This window comes from Notothenia coriiceps, unplaced genomic scaffold, assembly GCF_000735185.1.
Source record: "Notothenia coriiceps isolate Sejong01 unplaced genomic scaffold, NC01 NC01_scaffold00023589, whole genome shotgun sequence".
Classification (NCBI taxonomy): Eukaryota; Metazoa; Chordata; class Actinopteri; order Perciformes; family Nototheniidae; genus Notothenia; species Notothenia coriiceps.
In genome coordinates, this window is record NW_011356290.1 from 1 (window position 1) to 13,502 (window position 13,502).

Here is a 13,502-nt window from a genome sequence, read left to right on the forward strand (position 1 = left end):
TCATTTGTGTAATCATGTAAACTATAAGTATTTTTTCTTTGTTTTAACGTAGGTTTTTGTTTGCAGTATTTGTTTCTTCTTTCTCACTGATAAAGACTTTTGCTCTCGCTGCAGCTTTCTCGTTTGCGCTCCCTCATTTTTTGTTTGAGATTTTGACACAAACATCCCAGGTGGGCGGGACTTTCAGGAGTGTGTCCCCAGGGCCGTATCCAGGATTTCCTAAATACCGAGGTCCAAATATGTTAGGGGGGTTCGGGGGATTTTCATGATCTAGTTAGGTGCTTTTTAAGTCCTGTGGGGGGTCACACATTGGATAATATATTGATTTCAAACCATGTCAGTGGGGCTGACAATGTCAGCATAAATTATTTTTGAAAGTGCAATACATACAGTATGTATTGCACTTTCAAAAATAATTTATGCTGACATTGTCAGCCCCACTGACATGGTTTGAAATCAATATATTATCCAATGTGTGACCCCCCACAGGNATGATGGTTAGTCATTTTGTCCGACTTGCTCGGTTATGGCTAGAAAGGATCCGTCGAGTGTAAAACTCTCGCGAGAGTTTGCAATAATGCTGAATGTTTACGTTTGGCAGGCAGCCTTTCAGTTACAATCGTTAACATCTGTGGGCCACAGCAAATGATGGTGAGAAGCTAAACTATGTTAACGATTGTAACTGAAAGGCTGCCTGCCAAACGTAAACATTCAGCATTATTGCAAANTTGGCTCAAAGAAAATATGTCAGGTGTCCTGTTAGATTGGCTTAAAATAGCATTGGTCCAATATTCTGGGATAACTGTGTCAATGCTGGTGTCCTTAGGCGTTGTATGGTGTAACAGCTTTCATACCGCTTGAACTGACCAATAGTTAGTTATTTGGTGTTTACGCTTTTTGGTTGACATTTAGTGCACCTGGTCTGGCACATTCAGAAGGCTAACAGTTTATATGGGAAACGGTGTTAACAATATGAATCAAAGAATCTGTTAACTGTACTTTTTTTGCTGTACTATTTTAGTGTCCCACACAACCCGATATCAGGACTATTAAAAACAAGCCTTTTGAGAGGAAATGTGGGCCAAGGATGCATTCACTATTCAATTTATTTAAGCTTTTTACAATCAGGCAATACTTTTTTATAAATAATGTCCAAATAACATTTTTTTAATAGTCCTATTCAGGCCTGTGGAAAGAGGGTTGCTCTGAGTTTGTGGCTGCCTACCCAGTTCAAATGTATTCAGAAGGCATCTGTTTTTGCCCTTGACTAAATGCTAATGATGCTAAATAAATTTTGTTTTTTGTCGACTCTAGTTTGGGCTTTAATGGTTTGACCAACTAATGATGAAAGAGGCTATATATATTTATAGTATAAATAGCTAAATGTACATATGGTACTGGTCCTGTGAATTAATGTTATAATGATTCGTGTTTTGCTTGACAGTGAGGTTAAGGTATGTACGAATGGTTGGGGGTTTTATTTGCAGCTGATGTCATGCATGCTTCAATGGGCAACAGACTAGCAAGGGACACATGTTGAGATGTGTTTTACTTTTATACAATGTTTCACACAACCATTTATTTGTTGTATCAGGCTGTGATATCGTGTGTTGAAATGTGGGACAGGAGAGGAAAGAGACGTTCATACTTTTATTTGTCCTTTATATTAGGTTGATTTGTGTTTGTTTATTATTCAACACAACAATGTTTTCATATTGTTGTCATATTCAGGCCTGTGCAACAGGTTCTGAGTTGGCTGTATGCTAGCCAGAAAGCATTATTTTGCTTTACCAAATGCTATGATTGCCAAGCAATGTGTTTAAATATATATGGGAAGGCTATATAGTACATACAACAATACATTGAAAGATATGTTTTTATGTTGTTTATTGAATAAAAAAGGCATGTCAGTAAAGCATATGTCCGGCCCTTAATGTGATTCCAATTTCCCAGAGTGGCCCTTTGTGAAAATGAGTTTGACACCCCTGATCTAGAGGCTAAGGAAAAATAATCATCTTTATGTATCCCAACCTGTGTCCGTGTATCATCCAGGTAGCAAGCCTGAACATAATAACGTTCTGAGGACTGAATTTGTCACGTAACGGTAAAGTCATCATGACCATAACCATCAGAACAAATCAAATGTGTTGTCTTTGAGAAGGATAAATAGAAGAAGAAAACATAATTTTTTTGTTATATTTTCTGTCACGGGCTGATCCAGGCTTACCCAGGAGACTCCGGGCCACAAGCCTGCTTTGGAAAGGAAAAACACAAACTGCAATTAATCTGCTTCAAGATGATGTCCTCGTCGCAGACCCAGGCACTAAGTAAGATTTGTTATGCTTTGTTGATTTGTTACGCTTTGTTGATTTCAATATATCAATGTGTACATTTTAATTGTGCAGACTGGGATAATGAATTGTATGAAAAGTGCATGTGTTTGACCGGGCAGAGACATTCATTGTGTTGACAGCAACATATTGTGTAATCTCTGCTTGTTTATGGTACAAGTTTGACATTTTGTGAAATATGCTTAACCACTCTCTTGTCAAGAATTAGATGACAAGACCAATACAACTCTCAATGTCTGCGGAGTAAACATTAACTTACAGCCAGCAGTTCACTTTGGAGACGTTGGTGAGTGCATTTTGAGAAATTCTGACAGTGCCAGCTGGTGGTTTCTCCTAATTCCAGTCTTTATGCTAGTCTAAGCTAACCACCTGCTGGCTGAAGTTAATGTTATGCGCACATTGTGATTTTATCACATCGTGATTTTATCCGTCATCTAATTGTGTTTGTTTAGGGCACATTCACATTTTGTGAAATTTGCTAGAACAACTTTCTTGTCAACAGTTAGATAAGAAAACTGATGCATCAGTCAAAGTCTGAATGGTAAACATAAACATTAGCATAGCTTAGCATAAAGACTGGAATCAGGGGTATACCGCTAGCAGGCACTGTCAGAATTTTAGAAAACGCACTCACCAATATTTCCAGAATTAACTAATTAATAAGAAAACATATTGTGTCTCTCTATGTGTAAATGTCAACATGCTTTGGATTGACATGGTGGTCATTTTGTAGCCAGAAAACAGTGACTGCCTTATCTTGCTGGTGAGTTTTTTCCTTCTTTTATTTGTATCAGTCTAGCTCTGTCAAGACTGAAAACCTCAGGCTTTTTGTTAAGACTGGATTGAGTTGAACACTTTGTTTACTGTTGCAGTATTCAACGCAATGTTACACATTGAGCCAAAGGAGCCCTTTTATTTTTCTGTGCTGCACAAGTGGGCTAAATGGATACAGAGATTCAATAGTTTCTACTTATCAAGCAGCGTTACAGCCAGCTCCAAAAAGAATCAGGTGAATTCAGTGATGTATTGTATTGGAGACAAAGCTGATAATGTTTAGTGAAGCTTGAAACTCAGTGATGCAGACCAGTAACAATACCCTGGCTTTTTTTGTAATGAAATGTGCATTGCTTACAAACCTGCACGTTCGGAAGCAAAAAGCATTTGAGACTGTGGATTTATTTTTCACCAGTCAACACACCAGTAGGCATTAGCTCAGCACTGATGATGCATAGCAAGCTTATCAGGGACAGGATTGTGATAGGACTGGCTAATATACAGTTCTCAGAATGCATTCTAATGGAAGAAAATCTAGATATGGAAAATACATAATTTAGAAGAGATGAATAAGCAGTAAAACCTACTATAGAGTGAAGCAAGCATAGATGCCAGGATGTCAGGAACTTAGGAAAAAATTGGTCTGATGTTCCACTGGATGTTTTTGCTTTTACGAGACTGCAGCTAAGGGAAGCAGCCACTCATATCATGGTTTGTGTCGATATCTGAACATGCCTTTGCTCGGGTTGCCAAAAAACATCTCCCAACTGGTTCAAGCAATGGCTCTGTTCTTTTAAAGTTGATATCCACCATGCCACTGTATTCCTAAATTCCTGAGGTCGCCAGAGGTTTAAACAACAGGGGAGCTGAATGTCTAGACCTTGAAGAACCTCAAAAAAAAGTTATCCTGCCCTACCTGGCTCTACTTGCCTATAAAGCCACACCCCTTAAGAGTTTATAGCCCAGCTCAGCTTCTCATGGTCCCAGATCTTCTGAAACTGTGGTCCACTCGAAAAGAAGAAGCTACATTTTCAATTTCCTTTTGCCTGTTTCGTCCTGCGTTTTGGTCCAATTTGATGTAAAAAAAAAAACGAGTTAGTTTGAAGCTAATTTTCGGTTTCAACCTGACAACCTCCTGATGATTGACAACCAATCTGGAAGTGTTTTCAGCCATAAATCGTCAACCTTTTTACATTAACATTTTTACATTTCAGTATTATTGAGTTTTAGAACCGCTAATAGGCAGATGTTAAAAGACAGAGCTTTACTCTAAAATAAGCTAAGCAGCTGCTGTATGCAGCTTCATGTTTAACCATATGGAAGAGTTGTATCAACCATCTCATTAATGCTAATAAGCAGGATTACAAACAAAAGAAAACAATTAATTATTTAATCAAGATACTTACCAAATAGTTTGTTACTCTTACTTCCTCCATCAATAACCAGCTTTTTCTTTCATTCTTTTGCTTCTTTACAGATGTCATTACAGCAACCTCGCCTTCTCACTGTTGGCTCATGTGATGGCCGAGCGAGTGGCTGCCGTGGACTACCAGCGCTGGATCACAGACAACATCCTGGATCGGCTGGGGATGGAGGACACTGGCTTCGACATCACCCCAGGGCTCCAGAGCCAGGTGGCCGTGGGAGTGTACTCCAACGGGAAGCCGGCGCCACTCTACGACCTGGGCTGGTACCGGCCCTCAGGTCAGATGTTTTCCACTGCTGCAGACATGGCCAAGCTCGCTATGATGCTGCTGGGCGCATATCACCGCAAGATGCTAGAGCCAGACTCATTGAAGATCATGCTGACCCCCCTCTTCAGGTGTGAAAAGGACTACTTTGCCAACCGTACTGGGACGCCATGGGAGGTGAATGAGTTCATGGGCTACGAGATGGTTCGTAAAGATGGCGATCTGGACGGGTACTCTGCCACCTTCTCCCTGGTGTCAAAACTGAAGCTCGGTCTGGTGGTGTTAATGGCTGGTAGCCGGTCTGAGAAGCAGGACCTGGTCACTAAGGCCTACTCCTACATCATACCAGCTATAGAAAGAGCCTTTAGGGATGCTACAAAGGCCCTTAATCCTCCGCCAAAACCAGAACCTTACATCGGCTTTTTCACCTACAGCAACATCACCTTCTATGAGATCAAAGTCGGGCCAGACGGCGTTCTGATCATGCAACAGTTTGGGCCTCAAATTGAAGAGCTGATCCCAGAGAAGTACAGGACAATAAAGCTGAACTACCTGGTGGACCGGGTGTTCAGAGTTGTTTTTGAAAAAGAGTACCCTTGTGTTTTGCAAGTAGGCACAGCCTCAGTGTCCCTGGAAGCCCAAGATGGCCAGCTTTTTAACTTCTACATATTTGACAAGCGTGGTTTGTCCCCTGGCTTCGATGCACCAGGACTTAACACGTACAATGTGGTAAGAATAGCCCGCAGACCAACTTTCTCGAGCTGAACTGCAGTGATGCTTCGACCTAAAGACAACTGGTATGTCCTTGGGACATGTCAGGTGTTGTAAACAAAAAGAGGTGTGAATACTAAAAGACTAAATGGAAAAGTTGGTATCAATTGTGTGGACAAAGATAGGATTGTGCTCTTGATAAACAAAGAGCACAGAGAGTGACGGCATAATGAATAATGTCTTGCAAGGGAAATATATGCTTTCCCTGAGAAATTATGTATATGACTGTCCTTCATTATGGATCCCAACTGAACATTCACTTTATTGTGATATATGCATTTGTTTTTCCTGCCTTCTTTCAAACCACTGTAACATTGTCTTGGTCTTTTCTGTCCTTGAATTTCAATGAAAGAGAAAAGCAGAACTCTGGTTCTCAACAAACTCCTGTTCTGGTCATGTATATGAATATCAACATAGACATCCTTTTCAATTATTGAACTATGACTGCTATTTCTAAAAACCCTAACACCAAGCACATACATATTCACAAAATTGGTAAGGGGAACAAATATTTAATTTCTTTGTTACTATGAACTCTGCTTGTGGCAGCTAGATCGTATTTATGAAAATGCATCACGTTATTTAAATGTGGATGTTGCCACAGGTAGAGTGCTGCCTATTAAATTATTGAATTGAATGAATTATTCATGAAAATTATTTTGGTTCCCCAATGAGAGGTGACTAGGGACAGAGAGGCTTTTGCTGCTTGTGTGACTTCTTGCTGTTTAACCCTTAGAAATGGACTCTAATTTGTCCGAAGTCCCAACCTCTAACTCCAGTATGAATAATACACTGCTCTGCTGCAGGTGTATCCAAGTGTGCAAAAATAACAATCATAAAGCAAAGGCTGATGTTTAACCTTTTATATTAGATTGTGTGTCGGATGGAAATGGAATATGAAAATGTTGCTTAGGCTTGGAGCACCAGGTGCAACGAGCGAAATTAGGGGAATGCTGAGAAATTAACCTACTATTTCCATTTCATCCGGCTGTGGGTGGAAATATTGAAACAGCAATTCAGCTATGTAATGCAATGTTGTCACGGGCCACAGATGAATTCTGATGCATTGTAAGAGTTAAAATGAAGTCATGGGTCATGCAGTATTGTAAGTCATACTGAAACAAAACTGCCCCAACATGCAAAGGATACTTTGAGATGATCTGCTGCTATGGTTAAGACTTGTTATTTTGGATGTAATATGAGGCTTTTAAGCTTTCAGAAAAGCAACCTTCCCAATGCAACCATGATGATGAATAAAATGCTGCATTCATGTTTCAGTATTGTCAATATAGTAACAAAATATAATTGATAACAAATAGGTAAAAAACATTTTTGCTTTCAACATTTATTTTTCTTACTGTAAGTCAGCCATTGCACAATAGCCATAATCAGTTCTTATACTTTGCAATCACTGAACAAGAGCTGGAAAATCTATTCATGAACACAATGCAAAAGACAAAACAAGATCAGGAAAAGCTTGCAGTACAGTATTTAATTCTTTGTTAACAAGTTTCACTGGAACACAGATAAGTATATTAACTCTTTGTGAAGCCCAGCAACACGTTAATTTACAAATAACAACAAAAAAAACAATACAACATTGTTTAGTTTGGAGAGGATTTGACTGTCCCACTTTCAAATTCCATTCTAAGGCTTACATGAGTTAAAGAATAAGACAGCAGGTGAAATATGCAGGCACTATTGAACAATATTATCCATTGTCACAAACCAACAAAATCAAAGTTCACATACAAGCTCTTGAGCGGCGTAAGTAGTTTAAATTAGCAGTTTTACATTTGGGAAAAATACTCTCACTTGCCAAGATCAATACCTTCTGAAGTTAGCTTGGTTTAGCTTAGCATAAAGACGAAACACTGCTAGCCTGGCTCTGTCCAAAAGTAAAAAGAAAGAAATAACTTTCAGCGCCCTTCAAATCTGAATTATTAACTTAGTATGTCTCTTTGTTTAAGAGCACATCTAAAATGTAAATCATCTTGTTTGGTACCCTTACACCACAACTTTAACACGGGAAAACTTTAAGAAAGGCAACTTTGGCTTCAGTAAGGTGACTTTAGGAGTGAAACTAAGTACGCTAGTTTTGCTAGCTAGTCTTGTAAAGTTAAGTGCTAGTAGCTACAGTATTGAGTTAAAGGAGTGATATGTGTGACAAATATTTTACATATCTTTTGTTATAAGATTGTCGTGAACTGAGGCACAGGACACAGGACCCAAATGCAGGACTCGGAGACAGTTGTCCAAAAACAGAAAGTAGTCACACTTCACGTGGACATTTTTTAATTTTCTCTAACAAATCTAAATCACACATCCAATGTGAAAAAAGGTTTTCCAAAAATCAAAACTCACTTGACAAAGATACTTTCTCAATATAAAGTTCAGGAGTCAAAGGGCCCAGGTTCTCATGGCATGGAACATAACGAACTGACAAGGGACAAAAAAACACAAGGGCTATATGGTGAGGGGGGTGAGCACAGGTGAAAACTATCAGGGCAGGGCCAAGCAGTCTCAAAGGCGGGAAACACACAAAGGCAGGAAGTGTGGGATCTGGAATGAGAGGGAATGATTACTTTAAAAAATAAAAACAGGAAGTGACAAGATCAAAAACACAAGACTAGACTAAAAAACATAACTTAACATAACATAACTGTCGAGCCACAACAAAGATACATTAAACATATGTTAGTGTTATCAATCCTCTTATTTAACTTACAGGAAGAGGATAATCATTTTCCAAACATGTCAAACAATAGCTTGTCTACTGCTTGTTAGCTCATTTAAATAAAGCCTCAATTAGAACACAGAGGTTTTACAGGTCTTCTCTCTCCATGCATTTTTGAGGATTGTAGTGTCCATGCTCAGTTTCATGTTAGGAGACAGCAAAGGAATGAAAGCGTTGGAGTCCTTATCTTCAACCTGGGCTCTGGCACTTGAGACAGAGGGTTCCAGTAAGATCTTAGGGAATGGTGGCGAGTCTCTGACAGAGCTGTTTTCCTCCGTCTGGAAGCAAACGAGTTCTCGGAAACACTCCCTGAACCGTGTGGACAGCAGACTGTAGATGATGGGGTTGACTGCAGAGCTGAGATAAAAGAAGACGCCCGAGAGGATGTGGACGTACTGATAAATGTTGTGCATCAAATCGGTCCACTGGCTGATGGAACTCCAGAGGAGTCTCTCGATGTGGAATGGCGCCCAGCAGACTCCAAACACCGCCACCACGATCGCTACAGGAGAAAACCAGAGAGAGTGAGGCTGTTTAAAAATATTGTTTTGTTGTTGCCGGTTAAACGCTTTTTCTTGTTACCGATTAAAAAAAACATAGACGATCTTATCATTTACTTTCAACTGACGAAATGGGATAACAAAACAATCTAATTAACTTTCTTGGATATTGCCTAAAACTACAGGTGAAACTACACAGGTGTTCAGACTTGATGGTAATCATGATCTGAATGTGTCACTCTGAGCAGCAGAGGTAGTTCTTAAAGCACTTTTTTACATTTCTCTTTTAATAATCCATGGCTAATCCTCTCAGAGTGCTCTCACTGAAGGAGGTGCAGCAGGCTGTTTGGCTGTTAATGGCCATATGGCATCAAGATAACTGACTGACTGTATTGAAAGCTTGGTGGCTTTCCACACAGTGAGAGATATTTATAAATGTGAGAGTGGCAAATATCTCACGCTTTTTTTTGTTCTCTTTTCCAAAACAGAGTTTGTGAGTTTTTTCTACTTTACCCTTGTTCTGGGAATGTCATTTTCGAGCCTGAGACCTGAAAAACAGGCTCAGGGCTTAGCAGGTTAACAAATAGTAATTTCACTTTTTCTCTCAGTAAATCTAAAAAGTTGAGATAATGATTTATTGTCCTTGACGGTTTCACATTTATATTCTGTACCGTCTTGTTCCAGCTCATCCTTGTAACTACATGATGCTCATACCAAGTAAAGTAATCAAATCAAGGACGAAATGTCCCAAATGATTTATAAGTCATAAAAATTAAGCCTGACATATTTGGTATTTTTTGAAACACTGTATCTTCAGAGAATAAATAATATAGTTATGTGGGTTTAAACACATTGATTGTATAGTGACCAGTGGCGGACTGGCCATCGGGATATTCGGGACGAATCCCGATGGGCCGGTACTGAAGTGGGCCGGTCGGACGATGTGGGCCGGTCGGATAAGTCACTAGCATTGGCTTCTAACCTTGAGGTTGACGCTTGTACTTGTCTGACATTTGTGTTAACTTAATCAAAGTACAAGAGGCCGTCAGATTTCGATGTTTATGATGCGAATATGGCTGTGAAAATGGGCTTCCTGACAATGTGGAAAACCCATTATAGCTCTGACCTTTGCAGGTTCCATGTTGTCATGACTCTCAGTGGTATTCAACACCACCTTTTTATTTTTGTTACATGTGGTTTTATGATGAATATATAAATTTAGAATGAAACTCCTTGTACAGAAAATTAAAAATCTATTTACAGTGAGGTAAATGGACTGTTTACTGTAAGAACTGTGCCAACAGTGTAAGCTACATTAATCCTTATTCAGCCCCACAGCTTTATTGACTCCCAATACAAATTATCCATACAAAGAATTGACAATCCTTGGCATTGTTAGCTCTGTGCTTTCCTCACGTCCCTTTCTCTTTGGGAACATGTCTTGGCATTGATACAACAGATTAGGGGATATGCTGTCAATTTGTAGCAGTCTTTGACAGTAATACATGTACATGTTTTCCTAAAGAGTGAAAATAACTCACAGAGCATCTTGTTGATCTGTCTCCTGCGCCCGTTCACGCTCATCTTCCTCCGAATGTTGCTGCTACAGTTCCTCCCCAGGTTCTCGCTTGGCTGCCTTCGTTCTCTGCACAAATGAAGGCCCATCACCAGGTACAGCACGCTGATCACCATCATGGGCACGAAATAGAAGCACACAGTGGTAATCTGCATGACCATGTTATAGATCCACAGGGGCTTCAGCACAGTGCATATGGCTGACTCCTCCATCCTCCCTTTCAGGTAGAAGAGTCCGTGCAGGGAGGTGTTGGGGATGGCACAGATCATGGATACCACCCACACGATGGTGATGACCCGCTTTGCGTGCTTGTTAGTCGAGAGGTACCGTGTTTTGAGCGGGTGCACCACAGCTATATACCTCTCCACGCTCAAAGCTGTGACGTTGAGGATTGAAGCGAAGCAGACCGCCTCGAAGAGGAAGGTTTTGAAGTAACAGCCGCCCTCGCCAAAGGGAAAGGGGTAGTTCTGCCACAGGTCGTATACCTCCAGGGGCATCCCGAACAGTAGAACAAGAAGGTCCGACAAAGCCAGGCTCAACAAGTAGAGGTTGGTGGGGTTTCGCATCTTCTTGTGCTTTGCTATCACTGCACATGTGAGAAGATTCCCAGACAAGCCGACGAGGAAGATGAGAAGGTAAACACTGCTCACAGGGAGGAAAAAGGGGGACCGTTTTGGACCCAGGATGTCTACGAGGTTGACTTCGGTGACTTGGTCGCTGGTGTAATTCCCAGTGGCATTTAGTGGCACGCTGGTGTTGTGGACCAGCTTGGATATGTTTAAAGAGCAGCTTTGCAAAGTTTGCTCCATTTTGGAGAGGAAAATGCAAGGAACAACAAGGTGATGTCAACACATCCAGCGCCGATGTCTGGGTTGGTTCAACACTGGGGGCCCGCTTTAAAAAGAAAAATAGGAAAACAGAAAAACGTCAACAGCCAATAGGATATCATTTGATGTGTAGCTCTGTGAGGATTGTTATTGTGGTCAAACTTCAGTTTAACATTTCTTTCTCTGCTTGTTTCATAAATCACCCAATCGTTCACATATTCCCAGAACTTGAGACCTAATTATAACTAAAGACTTCAAAAGACTTGAATCTTTAACCCTTTATCTTTAAAAAAATCTTTAATATTTAAATACATTTCACAAGGGCAGCCACTTACAATCCTTTTGATTATCAATTAATAAAGCCCATTACATTCCTGATAAATTGTTAAGTCTATAAAATGCATGGTGATTATTAATTTAGTACTCAATTAATTTTCTGTCCATTTACTAAAAGATGAATGGACTGATTGTTCTTTCTTTGATGGGGATCAGCAGGAATAGGAGGCAAACTTAAAGTGTATTATTGATTACCTGATGGTGCAGAAAATGCATTATTCATAAAGCAAAAACACACTTTGAATGTGTAACAGGACGGGTTATTGAATGCTGTACACAGAATGATTTATTTGTACTTTTATTATTACTTAATTATATTACATAAAGCCATTCCAGACAAACAGCACAAATGTAATATAAGACTTCATTTTTTGTAATTGTAAAACATAATTTTACAAAAAAAGAAAAAAAAGGTTTCCAATAAAAATGTACCTCACCTTGACGCTGTTGGTCTGCAAACTGCTTCTTATACGGCGCTCTAATCATGATTAAAAATGAGAAGGAAAAAAAAAACAGCGCAATGAAGGCGATTAATGAACAAAATCGCAAATTGAAAAGTAGCTGGACACGCTTCTGGTCGCTGCAGAGGATACAGACGGAGGATGGAAACTGCACTGCATCCACGTCCCCTTCAGACACACCGTGAGATGTAAGGGGGAGAGAGGGAGGCAGAGAGGGGGGAGAGATCATCTGTTTAATTTATGTAGCCTCTACGTTCTGAAAGGCTGGAGACAGGAACAGAGGAATCTTGTCGTTCATTGACTTTCAAAATCAAAACACTTTTGTGAATGAAACACTTTATCTAAAATGCTGCAGCCAATAAGCTACATCTACATATTGTAACAGAAGCAATATTACGGATTCATTTTTAAATAAATAGTCATGATTTGAGACGTCATCAAACTGTTGTGTAAGGAAACACAAGGGACTGTGCAAAAAGTAATAGGGAGGGTCAAAAAAGCAATATTCATATATTTTTTATTAGCATTTTGCTAAAAGCAGGGTAGTGTATAACTTATGAGTTAATATTTTCTTTTACGCATGGGGCAAAATACATTGTCAGTGACAGGTATAGGTCGAACTATTAAGCCAGAAGTTCTTTATTTAAAAATATAGTATTTTCTCTATTTTGTTGTGTTTGCCATATTTGTACCTACCTTGCAAGCAGGGTTTTTCTTAGGTGAGGGTCAGAATCTTAAGAACATATTGATTAATCTGCGGACGGCTTTTTTACCAAATAAAGTGATTCACTATACCTTCCCCTGTTGTTTTCATCCCTTAATCCTTTAAGTGCCCATGGATTGTTAATGTAATACATGACAACAAGGTAATAACAGAAGATAATACAGAGGATAATATTGACAGTATGTTTCAAAGAGTTAGGCCACTGAATGCAGTTGTTGTCCAAATTAGAAAAATTAAAAAAGGGCAGAAAAGTTTTTTTCTGTTGGAGTGTGAAGAATGAGTTCAGGAGTCTCAGCCTGAGAAAATAGGTGGAGCAGTACAAAGTCCAGCCATCAAGTGAAACAGCTTGATCCAGGATGTTGAGACAGGTCTCTGAAGATGTAAGCGCAGCCCTAATTTCCAGTTTCTGGGTCATATACATGGCCGTATCCACCATTGAGGTCACCGAGGTCCGGACCTCGGTAATATTTTTCGATCTGTGTATACAAAACTTGTGAAATAATTGCACAAAACGGGGTTATTTGTAGTACTTCCATTTACTGACGATGGGGGCGCTGCATAACTACGTAGCCTCGATTAAAGCAAACAGAAGAAGACGACATGTATCAACAAACCACCGCAGCCCGGAGGGAGAAATTGAACAAAGAGAAAGAGTAGAGGACAGAGAGATTAATGAACAGGAAGAAGACAGAGAGACTAAAGAAGATGGAAGAGAGGGTGGAGGTTATGGAAAGGAGAGAGACATGGAAAATGA

At 39.7% G+C, this 13,502-nt stretch overlaps 2 protein-coding genes across 2 annotated transcripts; one reads left to right on the forward strand and one right to left on the reverse strand.

Moving 5' to 3' along the window:
* Positions 1–2,221: 2,221 nt before the first annotated feature.
* LOC104954671 (putative beta-lactamase-like 1) lies at positions 2,222–6,864 on the forward strand (the record flags this gene model as incomplete). Its single annotated transcript, XM_010781839.1, has 2 exons — positions 2,222–2,327; positions 4,603–6,864. Coding segments are annotated over 2 exons (1,085 nt in total), but the record flags the coding sequence as incomplete, so codon positions are not given.
* A 1,293-nt stretch (positions 6,865–8,157) lies between these two features.
* Positions 8,158–11,209, reverse strand: nmur3 (neuromedin U receptor 3). The gene is made up of 2 exons (XM_010781835.1): positions 10,366–11,209; positions 8,158–8,826 (listed from the first exon to the last, which is right to left on the reverse strand). The coding sequence occupies exons 1-2, from the start codon at positions 11,207–11,209 to the stop codon at positions 8,396–8,398; spliced, it is 1,275 nt and encodes a 424-aa protein (XP_010780137.1). The 3' UTR covers positions 8,158–8,395.
* Positions 11,210–13,502: the final 2,293 nt, after the last annotated feature.